At 38.8% G+C, this 24,152-nt stretch overlaps 1 protein-coding gene across 11 annotated transcripts in view; it reads left to right on the top strand.

Annotated features, from left to right (window-relative positions):
* The window catches only part of kcnq5a (potassium voltage-gated channel, KQT-like subfamily, member 5a), a 147,152-nt gene extending 124,949 nt beyond the window's left edge, over positions 1–22,203 (top strand). For 7 of the 11 annotated variants that reach the window (XM_036126614.1, XM_036126612.1, XM_036126613.1 and 4 more), the window contains 6 exons: positions 5,020–5,261; positions 8,900–9,008; positions 11,762–11,893; positions 12,189–12,305; positions 16,688–16,814; positions 17,527–22,203. In XM_036126614.1, coding sequence (XP_035982507.1) covers positions 5,020–5,261; positions 8,900–9,008; positions 11,762–11,893; positions 12,189–12,305; positions 16,688–16,814; positions 17,527–18,585 — 1,786 coding nt within the window. In that variant the 3' untranslated portion in view covers positions 18,586–22,203. The remainder of the gene's footprint in view (positions 1–5,019; positions 5,262–8,899; positions 9,009–11,761; positions 11,894–12,188; positions 12,306–16,687; positions 16,815–17,526) is intronic. The other 4 variants (XM_036126620.1, XM_036126618.1, XM_036126619.1 and 1 more) reach the window with 1 other exon arrangement.
* Positions 22,204–24,152: the final 1,949 nt, after the last annotated feature.

Below are 24,152 nucleotides of genomic sequence, written 5' to 3'. Positions count from 1 at the left end.
TGCCTCTTTAGCAGTAAGTCAGGCAACGTCTCCTACAAAATAAGTTGTAGATCAGTGTCCTTACATCATTGAAGGTTGCACAATCGGCACAAAAAACTACAACAAAAACAGAAAAAATCCCTACATAAAATTTCCAAATGTAGTTTTCTTTGACCTAGTGAGGCTGCTGTGAATGTGCACACAGGCATTCTTGAACAAACAGACCTGAAAGACTTTCAAAAAGTGGTAAAAGAAGACCCCTTTTAAGAGTTACATGAACATCTGGCTCGTGGTAAGCAAAATATAAAGAAGTGAGAGCAACCCAATGCTGGAAACCATTGTTCAGAATTTGGAAGCCCCATCCATTTCTTCATAATTTCTGCATGAGCAACTATAAGTTCACCTCTGAGCATCTTAATGCAGCTGTTACCTTGTTGTAATAAAATGAAGCAATTCATGGAGCTGGATGCTGTTTCTTAACTGTAATGATCAATTATGTGTAAATCCACGATCACTTCAGCTCACTATTGTTACAGCATGCATTCTGGTTTACTGCAGCTTCCCTTCTTTTCAGTTTTAGCGATTTGAGAAATCTTATTGCTATTAATCTGTTGAAACTGAGATAGTGAGGTAGTTTAGTTGATGCAAGGCGTTCATCATGCAGTTATGATGTTGACATACGCCCATCATGCCATGAATGTCAATCTGTTTAGTGTGTTTTCAATTTTTTATTTGTGCTATTCTTTTTTCCATAGTGGAATGGTTATTAAACAAACAGTTATATAGAAACAAGAATTGGTTGCACAAGTTTGAATTTATTGTGTATTTTTTTAGACAGATTAAAAATTATGTTTTTGCCATCTATACACCATCATATTCAATACATGCAAACATTATTGAAACATTCATTTATCTCAATATCTCAATTTACTTACTGCAAGATGTTATATAGGTCTTTTTCTGTTAATTATAAGGATTTTATGCTTACAGCTAATCGAAACAGGACTTTTAAGGTTGGGATATCACATCAGACCTATAAAAAAATATTTTCATCCATAAATGTAGGCTTAATGAAAAGTCTGTGTTATATCTGCCTAAAGGTTTCATAAATTTAAAAGGAACTTTTAATCTTTCAAATGACCCCCATCAGAACACATTTTAATATTTTCGAAATGACCCGTGGTGAAGACAACTTGAGTAAAACCAATCTGTAGAATGGGGCAGAAAGGGGATTTAACTGACTTTGAATGGGACATGATTGCCATTGCCAGACAGGATGACAATAGCAATACTTATAATATTTGTAAAACGTAATGTAATATTTGACAGTATTTCAGAAACTGCTGATCTACTGGGAATTTCAGGCACAACCATCTTTTGGGTTTACAGAGAATAGCCTGAAAAACACAAGGTATTCAGTGGAGAAAAACAGTCTTGTTGATTTCACAGGAAAAGAATGGACAGTCTTATTGTAAATAGTAAATATACAACCATATTCCAAATAACTTCTTATTACAACTAAGGTATACAGGATTGTAATGTCCTATTAAATTGGAAAACTCAATAATCAAGCCAGAGACAGTGTGAGTTTAAAAGATTTATTAATAATAAAGTTCAGCAGAGAATGAAGATAGATCTGTGAGTCTGGCTTAGGTTCATACCCAAACAGGCAGATGAAGGCTGACAGTTTACCAGGTCTAAGGAACAGGGTTGTGAAAACAGTCCAGGTCATGTCCAGATAATAGAGAGCCGATTAGAGATGTTTGATGACAACAAGGCAAGATGAGAAAATCCAGAAAACAAGAAACTAGATCAAGAACTTGGCTAGGTAGGCAAGAAACGCTGAACTTCTATGGTTTTCAATCATCTGGAAACATGAGGCTGTGAAAACCCAGTATTCAGGTTAACATGTGAATGATATCAGCCTAATTGTGCTGCTGTAGGAGGAGGATAACAGGTGCACCAGAGTACAAAGATAACAAGGCGCAGGAAGACAGTGAGGGAGCGCACAGCCGGGCCAGAAAAATAACAGTAACCCCTAATTAAGGGCGGATTCCAGACACATAAAAACTAAAAACAAAAATCAACTCGGAGGGAGGCTTGGAAGGAGGGCACAATACAAAAAAACAAAAAAGCAGAGTTCAGCTGGGCAACCTGGATGTTATCCAAGGTGGACAGAGAGTTTAGGTGGGTGATCCAGTGGTCATCCCAGGTAGACACGGGGGTCAGGAGCCTGGTAGTGCAGGTCCAAGAACCTTTGAGGCTGGCGGCACAGGCACAGGGATCCTGGAGGCCAGTAGGGCAGGTGCAGGAACTTTGGAGGCTGATGACGCCTCAAGCAAAGGCAGAGGTGACTGTGGCTTCATGGGTTGAGTAGTCGTCTGGCAATCAGAATCGATCCCAGCTTCTCCTTGCCACATGTCGATGGCACTTAACCCCAATTTGCCTACCGAGCTGTGTCTCGGTGAATGAATGTGTGTGCGTTAGTGAGAGCAATTGGGTGAATGTGGCTATAGTGTACAGCGCTTTAGGTGGTCAGACTGGAAAAGAGCTATATAAGTTCAGTCCATTTACCATGAAGAACTGTCACTGCTTGGTAGGGCTGACTCCTTGCTTGACCTTAGCAGAGTTGGTCTCTGGGCAGAGCCTGGCATCAGACATGACCCGGAGCTTGGCATCTGGTGTGCTCTGACATCACAGACTTAAATCCACACAGAAGCTCTGGAAAGGGGAACACATGCAGAAGCTTAGGAAGCTTGAAATCATGGTGGAGCTCTGGGCACTTGGAGTTATGTTGAGGCCCTGGGTGCTTAACCTGCAGAAAGTTCTCACCAAACCTCTGGGACAGAAGGGGCTCCCACCTGAATCCCCTTGTTGAAACTCTCCAGCAACTGGACAGAAGGTATGTCCACCTGGACGTCCTCATTGGAGAACTCTGGAACCTGGACAGGAGCCAGGCCTATGTGGACTCCCTCCTCTCTGCACTCAGGAATGTGAATTGGAGTTGGGTTCGCTTAGACTCTCCTTTGTGAACTCAGGAACATGGACTGGAGGTGGCACCACCTGCACTCCTCCTCTATGAACTCTAGAACATAGACATAAAGTGGGTTCTTTTGCACACCCTGTTCAGTCCACCTGGACTCCCTCTTCTGTGAACTCATGAATGTGGACTGGAGGTGTAGAAGATGATGGGCTGGTCTTGAAGCTCAAAGGTGACACTGAGCAGGTGCTTGGACTTTCTGCGACATGCAACTGTCCATCTATAACTAAAGTTGAAGTCTGAGTCCGGCTGACCCTCACTGGATGAGTCTAAGGCATGTAGGTGACCCCCGGCGGCTGTGGTGTGAGCGGAGAAGGCAGCCCCTGGTTATAAGCATCTGATGCCACTTCATAATCTCCCTCCAGCTCTACCAATTTCCCATGAAGCCTGGAGGAGGATGAAGAGGAGCATGGTCTTGCAGCAACTTAATCTTAAAAGAATAATTCCTTAGGTGCTCCCCCGGGTGGATCCAAAATGCATGTGATGGGCGATGATGTTGACGTGGTGGAGCTGCTGGAGTCACTGCTGCATATGTGAAACTGGATGCCACCTTCTCCCAGCCTTGACTGTGGTGTGACGGGATTAGAAGGCACTGTGACAGATGCAGAAGCAGGTTATAGCTGTGTTGTGGAGTAAAGCTGGTGAGAGGGAGGTTGTGGGCTGGAAGCGGGAGAAGCACACTGGTGTTCTCAGCTGTGAGAACGCTGATCACACTAAATAGGCAGAGGGGCCGGTTCCAAGAAGGGGGATCACCAGCTCTGATCCTTACAGAGCAGATCAACACTCCAGTTCATCTAGCACAAGGGGAGAAGGTAGAATATCTAGTCCTTACTTATTCCAGTATGCATTTTAATAGTGGCACTGGCAATGAAACAACTCCACAGCATGATGCCTCCACCATCATGCTTGACAGTTTGCATACTGTTTCAGTTAACTTAGGCTAACAGGTCTTCTTATTTTAAATCCCAACTATTGTATGTTTCACAATCATTCCACTCTGGAAAAGACAGCTGGAAGGAATCATTAGAACCCCCAAATAACAACATGGGTGCTAATGATCAGTGTTTCTTCTAGCCACAGCTGCAGAACTGGTCCTGGATATGTGCATATCTCTTTGTTTATGGTCTGCTGCATTGCATGCTGGCCTCTATTCATTAAGTGCGGTATGACTCATGTTTTGCATTCACACTCTTCCAAATTACTAAATATGTGAACCTAATGTGGAAAAAAAATAGTTCTGTTTCAAAAGCTGCTGATGCTATGTGCTTTTTATTTTGAGTGGTGAAACATTAACTGAGTGATGGGAAAAAAAAAAAGACTGGCAGCAATAATTGAACATTGGTATTTGTAATATAATTTCAACACAACATTAATAGAAAAAGAGAGAAAAAAATGTAGCCATGTAATTTGTTTGATTTAGAGCTCCTTTATTTTTTTGGCAAAACAATCAGTGGATAGAACCAAGTTTTGAAGAGAAAAAAAATGCATACAAGTAAATCATAGTGAGGTTTTAACAAGCTTCTCTAAATATTGTGTCATTTGGACTCAAATTGAATGTGGTGGTGATGTATTAACGTCACCGTGCTTTACATATCACCTTTAAAAATCTCATTAGGTCTGTTTTGAGAAAAGAATAGATGACCACATTATCAGCTGATTGAGTGGAATTGCTTTACAGCACCTCAGGATCCAGCGATGAGGGGTTTTAATTTCTTTTTTGGTGGCTTGGCGGCCAGTTGGGCTGTGCTGTAGCATTTTGGGCCAGTCAGTTGGATTGATGGGGTTTATTCAGAGGCAATAGATGACAACTCTGCTCTTTGTCTGTGGTCTAAACCTTTTTCACTATTGTCGGAGGAGAAATTGTTGTTGACTGCATCCATTGTTTCTATCTTTTCTTATCTCCATACACTTTTCAGTCACCTCCATCTTTCCGTCGCTTAACTCTCTCAATGTATCAGCTCACCTGCTTTCTCCTCTTTTTTTTCCATCCGTCTCCTCAGTCAAAAGCTAAGCTTTAAGGAGCGAGTCCGGATGGCGAGTCCTCGAGGTCAGAGCATGAAGAATAGGCAGACATCCATCAATGACCGCCAACGCTGTTCCCCTGGCAACGAGGTGGTGGGCAGTAGTGAGCTGTTGGGCGGGAGCCCCGCCAAAGTGCAGAAAAGCTGGAGCTTCAATGATCGGACACGCTTTAGGCCATCGCTGAGGCTGAAGAGTCAGAACCGCACTGCTGTTCCAGATGGTGAGCACGGCACCAAGCAAATTTATACTGACCTGGATTCTTTTTTCCTACAGCAGCAACACAACAATGTGCTTTAAATTTTCAATAAAGCACTAGACTCTGTGACATCACTGAAACGATTTTGAACTTTAAGTGATGTATTTCCATTTTGAAATATTTTATTGTTAAAATATTAAGGAACTTGGTGAACAAGACTGCTGATTTGAAATCAGAGAAGCATTGGTTCAAAACTTGTTGCCAGTTTTCCATCAATGGATTGCCAATATTGATTGAAGACAACTGTGATATCTCCTTCAAAATTAGAATAACCCCATTTGAATTAGTTCTTGCTGCCATCCTACCATGAGCAGACATCGATTAGTTATAGTAAGAGCAAAGGCACGATCACGTCACCTGTGAAAGAGACTAAAAGCTTAAAAGGATCCATCAGAGCAACTTTACTTTATTACTTTCAGCCATAAGAAGCAAATAAATAACTCACTACATAAAAATATGGGCCATCCCCTCCAACCCAAAGTTAAGCTCTCTGCTGTAGCAGCCTATCAAAAACAGTTTATTTCAGCAGCTACTATGTATGTCTGTTTTTTTCTCTGTCTTGAATTTGAAATGCTTTGCTGAAACTGAAAATCACTAAATTTGAGGCTCCTTCCATCAGCCAACTTCCACACCTGGTGTTGTGATTAGCATGAGAGCCTATATTTGCATCCTAATCAGTAAAATATAGGGTTTTTGAGTTTCATGTACATTTTTATGTACAGCACTTCTTCTTGTTCCTGAAAAGTGCTAAATATATATAAACTTGCCTTGATTTTCCAAATGTCCTGTCACCAGTTAGTGGAGGTCAGGATGGAAACTGGCCGATCCAGGTCACCAATCAATTTCTGTCCAAAGTTGGCATACTGGGTAAAAACATATTTAAAGTGTAACTCATCCCAATGAAAAAGCCAAACCCCGCCCCCAGAAAACTCTGCATATGCCCGAAGCTGACGCTGCAGAGGCAGTGGAGGACAAAATGGGTGCAGTTTCGTATGTGGTAAAGTGATGTTAACAGTAGTGTTGCGCCGATGCCATTTTTTGACCCCAATACCGATACCCGATACCTGGCTGTGCAGTATCGGCCGATACCGATACCATACCGATACCATTACTTTGAAATTTATGTGTGTGTGTATAGTAAGGACTGCATACTACTTGGATGTAAAATAATTGGTATCATGGCTTTGTCAAGCTGCTACCTTATTACAGTGTCATTGCTAACATGGGCTAACATTCAAAGCAGAAACAAATGCTAAACGCTATCCATCAAGGCTCTCAATGCTCACAATCCCAACTCCTGACTCGCTACAGGGGCATGTGTCTGAGGGAGATGGTTTTACACCTGAAGGCAGGGCTGTGACATAGACATGTACCAAATCTAACGGCATTAGCCACGTTTCAACTCACAGAAGTCAGCGCTAAGACGGTTTTAAGCCGTATATTGCAGGATTAAACAAGTTTGTGCAAAAATGTCAAGATTTGCACAGTGACATAAAGAGAGTACCCTTAATTTATGCAGTTTATCTGCAAAAAAAGTAAATTTTGGTTTTAGATACTCTTTAAAGTTCTTCATTTAGGACATCTCACTTGATTTGCATATATATATAATACACATACACTTTATGTAGAGTTTTGTTGTTTAATAATTAAACCATGATTTGTTATGTAACATAAATTATCATTACAAGAGCACTGACCTGATGCCTTACTCTTTATGTACATATTAAAATCTGTGTTTCAGTGATTTGTCAATGCATATGGGTCACTTCAATGATATGTGAAGAAAGCACATGTTCACATTTATCACTGCTAAATAACAGACAACAGTTCATGTTGCTCTACGTTTCTGACAAAATATGTCCCATAAGCAGCATGGAGGCCTCCAGGTTATGCTTCAAATTTGATTTATTGCTTTATTTTGGAGATGATTGTCTTCTGGTTTGTGATCCCAGCCAAGTTGAACAATAAGTACAGCTAAGTTGTTCAAATTAGATTTTTACCAGTACAAAGTCATTGGATATTTGGAGTTAAAACTTGGGAAGTTTAAGCACACTGCTGTTACCAACAAATCATTGCTCCAAATAACTGTGACATGAACAAGTGCATCTTTATCTTAGTGCAACTATAGGAGCACTCAGGGTGCTCCTGAGTGCAAACCGAAGTTCAGATTAGGGAAATAAAGGCTTTGACCAAGAGTTTGCTAAAGCTAAAAAATCTGTTCTTATTAAAAAAATTAACATATTTCTATTGTTTGGTAAAGAGTCAACGCTCTACCTGCAAGTCAAGGAGCTTTTGATTGTGGATTGTATAAAACAATCACTCTTGTAATTGATTTGGAAGAATCCATCAATCAAATTTTTTCATGAATGGTGCTGTAATCATTCAATATAAGAATTGGTTAATACAACCATATAGTTTAGTTTACTTTAGAGTACTTTGGTTTACTTTATATCAAAATTAGTTGTATAGTTTAGCAAATATACTTCTGTATAAAATTGTGGTTTTGAGGTGTTCTGCCATAAAAATACCATTTATGTGGATTGGTTATGCAGTGGTTCAACAACTTCTTTTACAGCTAAAACAAAGTAAAACTTCCTCTGCTTCTCAAGTTAGCTAAACAGGAAAAGAAAACGTTTTATAACCAACAAATGAGAATGCACAGTCATGTACCAATAAATTAGAATATGATTTTCTTAGAGGTTTGTTTGTAAGATTAAAATTACCTTTTGAAAAAACAAAAACAAACAACCTTTACGGCGACATTAAACATACTTGTCATTAATCCACCATTTCTGCATTCAAGATGCAGCTTTATTTATTCATTTTTTGGTGTGATGCAATATTCCCATGTTAAATGCTGTGGAAGTGGGGGGAGTCAACAAAAATAAAGGCTTTAAACCATCATCGGTGTTCATCTATATACTGAAATGCATGAACTTTTCAATGATATTCTAATTTATTGAATATGACTGTGTAAGGACATGTGTAAGTAGCTTCATTTCCCCGATTCGGATGTTTGTAAAGCTCTCATCAGCCGAGTTTAAACTCACTCTGATTTCTTTCTAACAACCAAAGTTGACAGTATACAAATGTATAAAAAAATGTTCCTGGGTGTAAACAGAAAAAAACAGCAGCACAAAGATACAGAGCTCTTTCTTTCTGTGTTACTGGAAACCTACAAATAAATCGGCCCGGATTATTGGAAGAGTTTGTAGAAATAAAACCATGCGGGGAAAGTAATTACATAATACAGCATCTTAACGGTTCTCTCAAATCATGCTCACTAAAGAGCTGACAGAGAAGAAAGATTTTCAGCACATTTCCCTTTTGGCAAATCAGTGTTGTTTGTTTCAGTAAAGCTTATTTCCATTAAGGGTTCAAATGACACTCAGAAATGACCAACACCTGAGTATAATCCCAGAACAGCCTCCAAAGGAAGTGAAACTTATGTGATGAAGCTTTACAGTGATTCTGTAAAGCTTCCTAAGCCAAATAGTATGTACACCTGTACTTCTCCTGTAGGGATTGAAGAAAGTGTTTTATTAGTTTTAAGACTGGAAATGATTTTTTTCATGGTGAATCAATGCTCCTGTCTCTTGCAGTGGATACAGGCATGACCACAGATGATTCCTTTGATGAGAAAGGTTGCCATTGTGACGTGACTGTGGAGGATCTTTCAGCTCCCTTAAAGGCGGTCATCAGAGCTGTCAGGTCAGCTGCAAATACACACAAGAGTATGCTTGAAATGAGGCTCCTTGAAAGAGATTGACCTTGTCCTCTTAGTATCTGGATCTAAATGTCTGCTAACATTTGCTGGAGGACAGCTTCATTTAAGGTTGTGTCTTACTATCTGCATAAAGCTTTTTTGTGTCCACGACTTGCTAAATTAATTGTTTACCTATACATTTAGAAGAAGACCCACATTCCTTTGTGAGGATCAAGTAACACCTTTGGAAATAGATTTCACAGGGTTTCGTCCTTTACCCAAGGAATGACCTGCTGGTATCCAAGCTTTTACTGGGCGCAGTTCAATGTTCATATGAATGTATGAGTAAATGTGTGTTTTATCAGATCCTGCTCTCTCGCGATGGTACAGACGCCCTGCCAGCAAATGTTTCATCAAATGGCACCGAATGATTCATTTCGTCCTCTGTTTCTTTACATTCTGTCATTTTTTTTTTGGACATAAAAGAATGGTCAGGTTTAACCCATCGATAGAGAAAGGTGTTTTTTTTAATCTTCTACTTTCACCTTACTGAAGGTTCCTCAAAACCACCGTAGGATGATCAAAGCACCTGCATTTAACTGCTGGCATTACTGTTGGAAAACCCCGTTCATACCATATCCTGCAGAACTGTTCACACTCATTTCGCATTTTCACAGAGTTTTTCAAATTATTTATAAAGTTGGAACTCACATTTGTCATTCAATGGATTTTCCTTATCATTGTCACTTTTTACATTGCAAATACCTAGGGAAGACATCAAAACTGTGATTCAAAAGTGTATAGAGTTATGTATGAAACACAAAATTGTAAAAAAACAAAAAACATCCTGTATATTTTAGTATATTTTTTTACCCCCTTTCTCTTTTATGTTGGTCTATCAGCTAAAATCTGTATAAGATACTTTTACATTTGTGGTTGTAACATAGAAGAAAAAACAGGTGAAGCGGCATATAGACTAAAAAGTCTGAGCTAATTTTCTGCTTAATAGTCTGTTTTGTTGTTGTTCAAATTGTCACTGTTGTTTAACTTGTTTCATGTTTTTTTGTATTATGTTTTCAGATGTAAGCTTAATAACTATTCTGGTTTGAAATAATACTAGGTTCTTGCTGTTACATTATTGTAGTCATGATTCATCTCAGGGTTGTGACTTGAATTAAGTGTACGAGGTTTAATGTGATTTCTTCCCCTCGTTATTGATGGTAATACAAATATAACTGACGTATTTTCTTAGCGCAGTTGTTCAAGAAAAAGCAAACAGCAAAAGGATGATGAGGACAGAAACTCTCACTGCATAGCTGCAGAACTATCCGGGTGCACTTGTTGACCACTGACCACTAGAGACTGTGCTCACAGTCAACACTTAGTGTCAAATTAAGCACCGGAGAGCAATAGAACAAGCTTTACGAGATGTTTTATTTAGACGGCTCCATCTCCGTTATTTGTCTGGGAGAACAAGTTACAAGTTTTACCTTTGAAAATGTGTCTTTTTCCAAGCGACATCACTGAAGTCCTTTGATTCTCCTTAACTTTGAGAAACAGATCCAGAGATGCTGTACCTCTACCATCTAACTTCCACTCAGCAGGTCTCCTCCAGAGTTTGCCAGAAGCCAGCTCTTTCCCAGGGTTTCAGGTTTAGGACTGGACACCCCGTCCCCAGCCGGGTCTGTTATTGCAGCGGGTCCGCTGTCTCAGGGTGTTTCCATTAAAACTGTGAGCCAAACAGACACCTGGAAATAAGCAGAACCCAACGGGGAATTTAAATCAAGAAAGAACATAGATTTTATTTCCTACGTCAATATTGTTCACCCATCAGTGCCTCCTTTCAACAAACACATGGAAGTAGTATTTTGAATTTGAGGCGATACTTTTTAGCTGTTGTGAAATTTACAGAAGACTAACATTAGTTACCACTCAGAAACTCTGGAGAGATTTATATAGCTAACCCCAAAATTATTCACATCCTTGGCAGATTTAGATTTAAACTTTTTTTTATCAACCAAGAAGATGACATTCATCTTTCAAAAGATACATGAACAATGAGAAAAAAGCATTGGGTTTAAAAAAAATCTGTTCCCTTACATTTTATTTGGAAAATGTTTTGTCAAAATGGTTCATAAACCTTCTCAATAATCACTGTGAAAATGTTTATCAGCATTATGGCAATCAAACCATTCCTATTACTGCCGAATATCTTATTGCATGTTTCCACTGGTATTTTGACAACTTACCTTTGGTGATGAGCTCCAAGTCTTTGAGGTTGGAAGACCTCCTTACCATCACCCTAATCACTAGCTCCCCCCACTGCTGCTCTATCAGATTTAGGTCAGGACTCTGGGTGGCCACTCCAAAACATTAAGGTTAGTTCCAGTCAGAAGAAACATGTCGGTGGAATTGAAGCTTTAATGTCAAAACTGTTAAGGTTATGAAACATTTTAGTCTTCATTGCATGTTCCTAATCTAACCCAGAAAGTTAATTGTGACAAAAAAAATGGAAAAGGATTTCCAGTGTATGATTTTCAAGCTGCTACCACCATCTACTGGTTTGTTTTAAGAGTTGCATCCCATCAAATCTGTTTCATATTTTAGTCCTCTTCTCTCGCGTATTCCCCAGTTATACCTCTCAGTTAATCTCATCAGACTTATGTACACAGACCCGAGTTAATAAACCTGTCATCTCAGCACACTCTAAAGAAAAAGTATGAGTCCACGTTTGTCTTGATTCTCTGTGTTTGTGCAGGATCATGAAGTTTCACGTGGCTAAGAAGAAGTTCAAGGAGACTCTGCGCCCGTATGATGTGAAGGATGTGATCGAGCAGTACTCGGCTGGACACCTGGACATGCTCTGCCGCATCAAGAGCCTTCAGACCAGGTCAGGAAACACCCACACCATGGGTTTAGATTTGAATTCTGAAATATTCTGATTCTTTCTTTAAAGGTGTTTATTTTTACAGTGTTATTTTAGTGTAATCTGACCAAAGCACACACTTCTTTGTAGAATTTTACAAACGTCTCCCATTTAGCCTGCTGTGGTAGAACAGAAAAGGCTTTTTTTTTTCAGCTGCCGATCGCTTCATCAAAGAAAGAACTCTTTTCTCAGAAATCTCACCTAACCAGAGTGTCTCTGTTTATCTATGTGCACGTTAAGTGTCTTTTCTTTCTCCCAGACTAGATACAGTAGTGGGACCCCCTCCAAGGCCATTAAGAGGCCGTCTCAAGACGTTTTCTTCTCCCTCTCTGCATTCATATTACAGCCAGACCCGGAGGAATCAGTCAGCATCTGGGTTAGATTTACCCGGCCCTGATCTTTCCCACAACGGCTCCCCTCTTAACATGGCTGGGCATAGCCTGGGTCAAACAACACTAATCTACTAATTCAATCTGGTTTGTTCTGAGCACCGCTATACTTACACTATTTAATCACTTCTTATAAATTCTCTCAGGATATCATATGTTACATGTGACAAATTGTCTATGGATACCAGTGCAGGTTGACCCAGGTTTGGCAAGGCATTGTACTCATGTTTGTTGATTTTATTCTCTCTCTTTCATCTAGAAAGAATAACACTAATACAGGTCTTTAGGACATTTAAATTTTACAGCTGCAGTCTAAGTAAAACCAAACATGACTGCTCTTATCTTATCTGACGGCAGCGATAGAGAGAAGACAGATATCATAAAACAAATTTGTCATCCTGTGATAATAGCAACAAACTCTAAATGATCATTTGTAATCCCAAGACTGTAGGGACAATGGGGATTTCTACTTCTGCCACTGCTAATTGGATGAGAGCAGCAATTGCTTAGTTCACATTTCAAAATACAATTGAATGCATTGGTGATGGACTATTTAGTACTACAGTTGCACAACTGAATGTACAGTTGAGCCACAGATTATTCATACCCCTGGCAGATTTAGGTTTAAAGTAATATTTTAATTTGACTAACATGTTTCTTTTGACTGGAAGGAATATAGACCTAATATAGTCTTGGAGTAGCAGAGTCCTGACTTTAAACTGATGGAAGAATCTGTGATGGAAACTCCAGATTAGGGTGATGGCAAGGAGGTCTTCCAACCTCAAACACTTGGTGCTCATCGCCATAGATAAATTGTTAAAATACCTGCAGGGACATGCAAGAAGCTGGTCAGCAGTTATAAAAATCATTAATTATTGAGTAATGTATAAATAGTTTGAAGTTCTATTTGTAATGTAAATAAAAACAGTGTTTTATTTTTAATAGTACTCCTTTTAGACTGTTTTAATGTCTCTTGGCAAGTGTCTGCCTCATTTCCTCACAGCCTTTTGGTTTAATGGAATAATATTAAATCTAAATCTGCCAGGGGTATAATTTGTGTGACAGCTGAGCAGTCTTTGTTTTTGTGGGGCTCTGACTGTTTGTAGGTCTAACTTTGTAATTTCATCTAAAGCACTTTGAATTACTTTGCATACGAATGGCCCAATAATAAGTAATCCCTGCCTTTTATTGCCAAAAAGACTATTTGTCAGTGCATTAAATAGACAAAAACGTCATGATAAAATTCTAGGTCTATATTGCCTATTCTTTGTGGTCAGACAGAACAAGGTAAAATGGTAAACTATTTAGTTTTTTTTTGTTTTTGTTTTTTTGTCTCTACATTAAAGAAACACCAACAGATAAGTGTCGGACTGTGAGTTATAATAAACAATGAACCCTGATTAATAAAATGCCAGTTATTATCATTTTTCATAATTGAGCTACATTAGGATGACTTGAACTCAAGCCTACATTCTTGCTCCTGTAAGACTTTGTTTGCTAGTGAAATAGCCTGTTTTGGTTTCAAGCTAAGCTGTGACTCCACCAGGGGGCGACACGTGGAGGTTAGTTCCAGCTGCTGATGACGCCTGCAGTCTGCTCATGTTGTAATTGCTGAATGAGCATCAAGTAATACTCCTGAGAAATAACACAGTATGTTCACAGCCTTGGAGTCATGAAACATGTTGACATCATGGTAGGAATGCAGGACCTGTTGTAGGTAGATAGATAGATAGATAGATAGATAGATAGATAGATAGATAGATAGATAGATAGATAGATAGATAGATAGATAGATAGATAGATAGATAGATAGATAGATAGATAGATAGATAGATAGATAGATAGATAGATAGATAGATAGATAGATAGATAGATAGATAGATAGATAGATAGATAGATAGATAGATAGATAGATAGATAGATAGATAGATAGATAGATAATTATTGCCCCGCCCACTACTTGTCTCTATTTTGTGCACCGGTGTTTGCAGTTTCGGTTTCGTTTAGCCTTCTTGTGAAAAAGGCAGTTTTGTGCTCAGGAAAACCGTGTTCACGCTTTCCCGTAAAAGCCCGAGAAGAGGCACGCCCCCAATCCGTTCTGGCTTGCCAGCTCTGTTGGGTTAATTATGCACAGCCTATCCCGAAGCTCATTAGAAATGTTGAATCATAAAACAGTTTCTCAGCTTGAACAAACAGACAAAGTTGGTCATTTACGCTTCACCTTTCTCTTTGTTGTTCTTTTTATGAAAAATCATATGCCATAAAATACCTTCAAGGATATCAGTACAGCTAAAAAATGTTTATCTTACTCTGGAAAGATACTGGAATACAACAGATACAGTTGATGACAGATATTTACATACGCTGCATAGAAAGACACATAACCAGTTTTTCTCATGTGATGTTAAACCAGAATAGACTTTTGTTGTCTTGGGTTATTTCTGTGTGCCAGATACCACAATGAGACAGATTGATTAGACCTAACTGGTTAATCCACCACATTCGAGTTAATTTAAGACATATTTGTGGATCTATTTTAAGGTTCGATACCTCGGACCCGCCTAAAAAAAAGTCTCCAAAAGGAACCTCTCATTATTCTGGCCTTAATCAAAAACAATTTCTGTAATCCTAAGTAACCTGAAACAAAAGAGGTTTAGTCGATTTGATGTCAGACAATGAGTAAAAGCTTTTGCATTTTTATACAGTGTACACAAATAACTGTTTTTGGTGAAATTTTGACCAGGTAAAAGTTTTAACATGACATCTGATTTTTGTTTGATATCATCTAGTTTTTATCTCTGTGGGACAGAATGTGAAGATCACATGCTAAATTTATGCTTTGGTTTTGTTTGAAATTTTTTAAATATAATAATAATTTAAGAGAGGAATCCAATTAATTTAAGGCCCACTTCACCCCCCCCCCTTTTTTTTTTTACTGCCAGATGCTGCAATAACCCAGCCATATTCCTTCTTATTAAATTAAATTGAGATTTAGTTTTCACCCTAGATCTAAAATAAATAATAATTAAGAAGCAAAATCTCATATCTAAAAACATGCATAAAACACATAATATCTCTTCTGATTGAGGCCTGGATCTCATAGACAGTATATTACCTGCATATTTCACTACAATGTTTGTTTTTTGCATTTTCAAAGCATTTTGCATTTGCAGTTGGGTTTTTGCAATCCATTTCATTGGTGTGACAAAACTGAGTTTTGGGGTTTTAACAAATCATTGTGCACGATGACCGGACTAATGAAATAACCGCAACATTAAAACCCGTGTGCATAAAAAAGACATGGCTTTGTTTTCTGGCAGATGGAATGCGGCCTTGTTATTGTGATTTTTTTTTAAAACGTGTGGATATAAATTTTCTTCTCTCGTTTTTACTAGGTTTAGATTGAAATGAATTTTTGATGGGTGCACAATGTATTGAAATACAGTGCCTTGTAGAACTTTTCACCCCTTTTAACAATTGTTTCATTGCAGCATAAAATTCAATGTATTTTAATGTGGTTATGTGTGGAAGAACAACACAAAGTAGCTCAGAATTGTGAATTGGAAGGGAATGATACATGGGTTTCAAAAGTTTTGGCTATAGGTCTTGAGTTTGACTGCGGCGTTATATTAGTTCGCTTTGATCCAGCTGTTCTGTGTTGCTCTGGCGGCATCATTAGGGTTGCTGTCCCGCTGGAGGGTCAACCTCCATATAAGTGTCAAGCCTTCGCCGGGCTCTCTTCCAAGATTGTCCTGCATTAAGCTCCATCTTTCTTTCCTTATTATCTGAAAAGCTTCTTGCTGAGGAACACAAAAAGCATCCCATATGATGCTGCCACCACCATGTTTTACATTGTTGATGGCCTGTTTGGGGAGATGTGTGGTTTTACCTCTGGTGTCTTCACAGAACGAATGCATTTAGACTGAGATTCATTCACACACAGATGGCGGCTATAAGGCAGCTGTAATACTATATTTTATCTAGCGGCGTCAGTGTAAATTGGGTTAAATACATAATGCATCCCTCATTGTTTTGGTTTGTATTTGAAAACAAACACTAAAACTAAGAATGGTTTTACACTTAACCATTACTTTCTGTTGCGCCGTCATAATATGCAAAATAAAATGCAAAACGTTCGAGGGATGTGATGTTTGCAGGGCACTGTGGATTCTGTGCTGTGATTGTCTGGCAAATTGTGAGATGTGTGCAATTCTTTCAAGTCACGACTGGCTTGTGTTTTGCTTTATTCTCAAAATCCTAAGGTTTTAGAATATAACTGGAAAATATAGATAATCTGAAATTGGGGTTTCCTTAAACTACAGCATCATCCTCATCCTTCAATGTGTGTTTATGTGCGTGTGTGTCTTAGGGTGGATCAGATTCTGGGAAAAGGACAGATTCCCGTGGATAAGAAACCGAGGGACAAACTGCACCACGATGGAGACACAATGGAGGGCATGAGCATGCTGGGACGAGTGTGTAAAGTAGAGAGACAGGTGTGTTTATGCAAAGAATATCAACATTCAATGGCCCATGGCCACCATTAAAAAATTCCCAGTGCAAGCCGCTGATGCAACTGGAATACTTTTGTTTAAGAACTGTTGCAAGGCTTTTCACAAAAGATGCTGAAAAAAATATTGTTGAAACGAAACATTTTCATTACAACATAAAGTAATTGTCTTTAGAAACCATGACCACACACATTTCGTGATTTATGCAAAAGCAGACTTGGGCATTCTTATTCATTAAATTTGGCCAAATAAAGCAAGAGTGACCCACATCCCATCCTTATTATTGAGAATGGAATAAAAAAAAAAAAACGTTGTGGAACCAAGAAAATGGAAAACCCCAAAAATTTACGATTTGACATGAAGCTCTTTCAATAGAGCGTCCTTTTTTTTTTTAGTAAACTGCAACTCAGATTAGATCTCAGATCTGATAAAGAAAATCTGCGAATACTTTCACTGTGACAATTTTGGGTCACATGGCAAAGGGCGGATGTAAACCCGTGGATATAATCTAAAAGGTATGCGCTCAACTGAATTAACCTGCTTCTCATTTACTGTAATAGCTGTCATTCATGAGAAACTTGTCAATAGACTGAGATTAGTTGTGTTATGACATGGAGGCATTTGAATGACTAATGTTAAAAAATTTTTTAAGGTTTCCTGTTCGCTGAATAACCTAATGGTTTTCTCTTGCACCAAGGTGTCCTCCATTGAAACAAAGTTGGATTCTTTGCTTGATGTTTACCGCCAAGTTCTGCAAAAAGGTCCTTCAGGACTTTCCCTCTCCTCTCTGCCCCTCTTTGAGCTGGAAAATCACCAACACCACAACTTAGACTACCCATCCTCCCCCCAAAGGGGGGATCCTGTTAGAGTCCGAGGAGACAACAGTGGCGGCGGGATACACCGCTCTCATAGTGCCAACCCGAGAGGACTGAGGCTCATTCTGGCACCGGCTGACGACGATGGCCCTCCAGACTCGGCGCCTCCATCCTACCCCCCCTCCACCGCCTCGCTCTCCCCTTCGCCTCTGCTACCCCCAGACAGCCCTTACCCAACCCTCACCACCCCTTCCAAAAAATCCCACTTTCCTGATCTGCCCGCTCCGCCGTCAACAGCCGGGAGTTTCACTCTCCAGCTTCCTCCTGTGGTGCACCCCTCACACCTCCGATGCCCCGCTGACCCACTCTCAGATGATATGACAGATGAAGCGGAAGAAGACCAGCAGAGACTGGGCCCCTCTGTTGTTGTAGGATGCAGTGCCGATGTTAATCCTGATGGGTTCAACGAGGCAGGGTTCGCACCGGGGAAGGTGCAGCTGCGGAAGAAGTCCGGCTTGAAATCTGAAGGGGTCTGGAGAAGGCATTTGAGCCTCGAGGTCAACCCCTGGCAGCTGCTCTCATCTAACCCAGAGAGGAGGCCTACGGACTGGGCAGGTAGTCTAGGGAAATCCCTCTCTGTGCATAACATCAACCAGCCTTTAACCAATCGTGCCCCTGGTCTCTCCTCCGCACTCAACAACAGCAGCAGCAGCAACGACAGCGAGCGCGGTAACGGCCACAGTGACCTCACTAACTGGGACGGAACAGACCTCTTCATCAGTGAGCGCAAGCTGAAGCCATCAGCAGACCACTACAGCTTCCTGTCCCAGGGGCCGGACAGCAGCCAATCTGACATTTTACAGACTGAGGAGGAGGATGGACCTCACTCGCAGGGAAACTCAGAGTTCCTCAGTCAATCCTCACACTTACAGCTGGTGTAAGCACACCGGCTGCAGAATAAAAACTCAAACTGCAAACTGTATGTACACAAATTGTGGCCAATGCCACTTTTTTAAATATTTATATAGGGCACCATGCAGATGCTCTGAATTTTACACTTTATACATGTACAACCAGTGTTTTCTATTTTGTGTCATGTGACCATGCCCGTTTGCATACAGATTATGTCAAACACACACACTTTCATCCGGCACCTACATTTCTGCTTCCAGTAGAGTAGATGAACGTCCAAGTAGTGTGAATGCAAGCGGCCATGTTCATGTTACACAAAATATGAAAACTGCATGTACAGTACCTTGCAAAATGTATTGATACTCCTTGAACTTTTTCACCTTTTCTTACAATAAAATAACAAGGTTTAATGTAATTTACCAGGGTTTATGTGAAAGATATCACGAGAGAAAGTTGAAGATAGTTTACATTTGTTTTGTTCCAAATAAAAGTCTGAAAAGGTGTGATATTAGCCATTCCGTTGTATCTCTTACCGCATGTTTTGACTGAATTTAGCAACATTGGAGGTTCTTTTTTTAACATGAACAGTTATGTCTCTTAGTTGGATTTAATTCCAGACATTGACTAAGTCAGTTCATTTATATTATTTTGTTTCTTGCCATTCACAAGTCAAGCATGCTGGTGTGCTGTGGGTTACCCACTTTGGAGTTTTTTTTTTTACATCTATAACATCTATCGCATGAATTCCCAATGAAATACAGTGACGTTGGAGGTTGTTAGGTGGCAAAATGTGAAAGAGTTCAAGGGTCGTGAATATTTATGCAAGGCACTGTAAATAAGAAATAGGAACCCTTCAGGGCAAAAATGTAACTCTCCAGACTTTTATGCTCAGTGTCATAAACTACCAAAACAGGATGTTGATTTTGACAAAAGCTGCTTTTTTGAGTTGATGAAAGAAAACCTAAATGTTTATTTTTCATCTATTTGAATAGAATCAGAATGTAGATTATATAAATCAGACTATCTGGCTCTTCATGTGGACAATTGAGAGTTCTCTTTCGTTTCAAAGTTAATCTTTAACTTTCCTATGAATCAGTCTGACCTCAAGAGGGTCCTAACGATCTCAGAAACATTTAACAAACAAGCCCATGAAAATCACAGGTCTGCTTAAGCATATTTACATTATAAAACTAGGACAAACAGGTTCAAGTATACACATTTATCACAAACACCAAATACTGCAGGAGGAGCCAACTAGAACCACACCTGAGATTTGCACCTATTTTTTGACCTTTATAAATGCTTGTATTTGATCTTACCTGCAAGATAAGACAAGCAATTTTCTGTTTAGTGTGTGTTTTCCTTTAATGTTAAATCTCTTACTTATATACATACATATATCACTTCCTTGACAGTTTTTATTAAAGGTGCAGGAGGGGAAACAACAAATAGTGATGAATAAATAAAAAGTGACAAACTCATTGGTTCTGTTCAGACCACAGATGAGTTAACTACATAATAGAAAATATTTTGTAAAGTCTTCAACTTCTTAAAGCAGCACCATGTAATTTTTGACCCCCAAGCATTAGCTTAATTTAAGATACATTAAATAGTATTACAGGTCAATGTACAGCATTTGGCGCATATAGATGCTCGCCCATGTAACTTCTGAGGGTCAGATCCATGATCATCAATGAACGGGTCGTGTGACCTAGAGTGCCGGTCTAGCTCATGTGACCCTTTCTAGGTTTAAAACAAAACAAAACAGATATGACACTTAACTGACCAGACATATTTTTGGTTCTCTGATGTAGGATTTCATCTAGGGGTGAATATGGCCTTGTCTTTACAAGTCCCTTCATGACTTGTCAACATGTCAATGTGGTGGCCCAAACTGGTCAGCTACCAGATTCCAAACACGGAAGGAGACCCTTTAATTTTGCCACAGTGCAGTGGTGCCATTGGCCTTGAGAGGCGCTAAACATGAAAGTTACAGGTCAAGCCCCCCGTAGTGGTTAAAAGTTACATGCCGCTGCTTTAAAGGTTTAATCCCCTCCCCCTGATTTTTCCACAGTTGTCATGTGGATTAAATGGCAATGATTTGAATGCTGATTTAGCAAAAATTATCCAAGCGGACCTCCTCAATCGTGCATGAGATGCTGCATGCGTGAAACTAAAACTGATGTCAAAGTCAGAAATGCCGTTACAGTTCACTTGGATGTATTTCTGCATGGTAAGACCTTTTCTCCAAGCCATTACGTGAAACATGCATAAAAATATTCCATCTTGAACCTTATTTGATTTTAATTAATAGTAATTTGGCAGTGTATACTTGTACTGACAGTTCAACTCCACTTACCTTATCAACACAATATGTACAACACTTCAATGGAAGTTTTATGCTTTATTTTTCTGCAGAAGGGAGAATTAAAAACTGCTGCGCTGATTAAACACCCAAGTTTGAACAACGATAAGTGAGGGTGAGATGTTACTGGGCAGAATGCGTAGATTTGGATTTTGTATGCATGTTTTGCTTTATTTGGGTATCCTGATTTGTTTTATATTGCACATTAAAGTTGTAGAGAGCTATCTAACTTCAAAATTTTAAGGTTAGTGCATTTAAAAAAAAAATCAGCTGCAGTCCTTCAAGATTAACTCTAAAAGCAACATGTAAACATTAGGGTATTGTGAAATTGGCTAAGCGGATTAAGGTTCACAGGCCAGCTTTCAAAAAATGTTTGTCTTAATTGAACGTTTTTATTTTGTCTCCATTTTATGTCTGCAAATGTTTTTTTTTTTATTATCCTAAAAGTATTTCAGAATTTTTATAGTCTTCTGTGTTTGATTTCCATTTAGAATTATTTTGACGGATTCACACTTGTCTTAAAATATATTTTACCCTCAATGACTTCCCTTATTGACATTGTGATTTCCTCTGCTTTAGCCCCTGTTTAGAAAGTGGATAGCTAAGTTACTTAACACTGAAACTTAGAGCAAGTATTATTTTCAGAAAAATAGTAACAGTTAACATTTGTGTGATTTTCTTAAATATTCCTTAACCCATATGGGACTTGTTCTGAAATACAGTTTCATCACAAACGGTACCGTTTCATGAAGAATGCTATGAGGCTTGACAACGTGATATGGTATGTCCATGCCTGCATGATACTGGAACAGATTTATTGTGTTAATAGGTTGACTGCATATGAAAAACTTCATCGGCCAATCAACTCACAGATAGCTGAGGAATTAAAGAGTCTATACTTCCCATGAAACATGCTAATATTTGCAATCTGTAAATTGCTTAAGGGTGCCTTTTTTGCTCATAGAATTTCTTTTCGTTTCACTCATCGCCTACAACCTGATATATCAGATTGTACTAAAGTCCAGCTGCTCATTTTGAACTGGACATCCAGTTTAATTAAGTCATGTGACTTTAAGCCTGAGACTTTATGACTTCAGTGGCCAAAAATACTTAATTTCTCTACTGCTTGAGCAGTAATTTTTGACACAGCTGGCCTTAAAGCTCGATAATGTTAACGTTGTTATTTCTTTGAAATTAATTTATTGAAGTGCACATTATATTCTCTGGATGAGAAATGCAAAAATGATTTTATTATTCATTAATAAAGTATGGATTAACAAAACTGTTTCATGTGAGTTTCTTGAATCATTTGAACAGGAAGTCTTATATCTTGCCTTTCTGGAAGTTTGTATATCTCGAGAAAGGTTACACTTTATCAAAATCAACCAAAGACTCTTCCCAAAGCTTTTTAAAGTAAGCTTTAAGAATAAAGAATCTTTTTACTTCTAAGTATTACCTTCAGTTAATACTTAGAAGACATTGTCTGAATGCTAATGCTTTTCTAGTGTTAAGATTTGGGTCCGTTTCTGTTCCATTCACCACGGCCCGTCTCACCCGGTTTGAAGATTTGGTAGAAAAGGAGAAACAAATTATCAGAGACAAACATTTTAAATATGCATATATATTACCATTGGAATCCCAAGGGAGACAAACACTTACAAGCTTCACAACACCTCATTCTGTATATTTACCCAACATCCCATTCCATGGTGCTTGTAAGCGCTTGTCTGCTTAACACTACCCGGACATATCTTTAATAGACTGACCACCCCCTTAGGAATGTCAAGGGAGAGGGAACCCTGCACAGTCTTCAGGCGCCCATCTTCCCCAAACAAAAGAAATCTGTTCTTGCCTGCTAGCTACAAAAACAACCGTAATTTATAGTTCAGGTCTGGTTTTAGGAGTTTAACCAAGATGACATTAGGAACCATAAAACATCCTGACTTCGTGCCTGGCCTCTGCTTGAACAGATCTACTGTTTTCAAGTGGGTCAGCAAAAAAAAAAAAAAAAAAAAAAAAAAAAAAAAAAAAAAAAACACCTTCTGTAAACCTCAAGTTATTAAAAGGTAACTCTTATTGTTTTTCATAAAAAATGGCTGATTAATATAACAACTAATCATATATTTCCATAACACTAGCCTTCAGGGAACATTCCCCAAGGATAAGTTTCAACACAGTGTGTGTTCCCTGGATGTTCAAGAAATTAATGCTACGCTATAGTTTTTCTGAAAGGTATTTCCTAAAATCATACCTTCAGAACTTTTGAACCAGCATTTTACAAAACGTTACCTGATTTGTAAAATTTGCAACAGAACTTTCCCTTTACGTACTATTCCCTGGAAGTTATTTGGTTAGTTTCAAGCACAGCAGCAAGCAGGGTTAAATCGGAGGCAACCGGCCTTTTATTCAGTGCTTTCTGAAAACGTTTCGGCTCCTATCCAGGAGTCTCTGTCGATTCTGGTGGCTCGCACATGAGCAACCTGCTGTTTAATTTCTCTTTCATATTTCCACATTCTTATATAACATGTTATATTATTTCCTTTTCTTCACAATGTTGACATCTTCCTGTATCATGTTTATTTATTATAAATAATCTATCACTAAGTTCTGTGTGGCCAAACCTTAATCTTGTTATTAAGTTATCCTCTCTCCTGTTTCTCCTTTCTGTTATCATTTCTCCTACTCTTTTTTATCTTATACCATCTTCCCTTTTTCCCTGGACTGTGGACCAGTTTGGCAAAAGTGCGAAGGAAGAACTTGCTTGATGCTGCAAATATGAAAGTTAACCAGGTGATGTTATGGATGTGGAAAGTGAAGAAGATTATGGAGAGGGCTGTCCTTGATGGTGCAAAGGCTCTGAAGCTGGAAGGTGGGAGAGATACAGCAATTGTCAATGAAACTGTCAGATTTGGTTAAAGTGGACTTGTTACAATAAGCAAATGAGGTTACTAAGGTGGCATGATGTTCTCGGCCCAGGAATATATGGGCTGACTAGAAAATGTTTTCAGTCGAATTGATTGTTTTTGCTTTAACCCCTGAATATGATGGATTTTTCAAAATTGATATTAATACACATCTTGTGTCCTTCACATTTGTAAATTAATTTTGTTGTTTGTATTTAAAGAGTATTATTACATTTTCTGCTCAAAGCGGTTAAAGTAAATTAATACCCACTCCTGAGTCCCGACAGTAGATGACGCAAGTTTAAAAACAAAAGTCTAACCTACTGGA

The sequence above is a fragment of the Fundulus heteroclitus genome, chromosome 22, assembly GCF_011125445.2.
Source record: "Fundulus heteroclitus isolate FHET01 chromosome 22, MU-UCD_Fhet_4.1, whole genome shotgun sequence".
NCBI lineage: Eukaryota > Metazoa > Chordata > Actinopteri > Cyprinodontiformes > Fundulidae > Fundulus > Fundulus heteroclitus.
The sequence above is the reverse complement of the archived record's forward strand: the minus strand, read 5'-3'. Positions and strand labels throughout refer to the sequence as shown.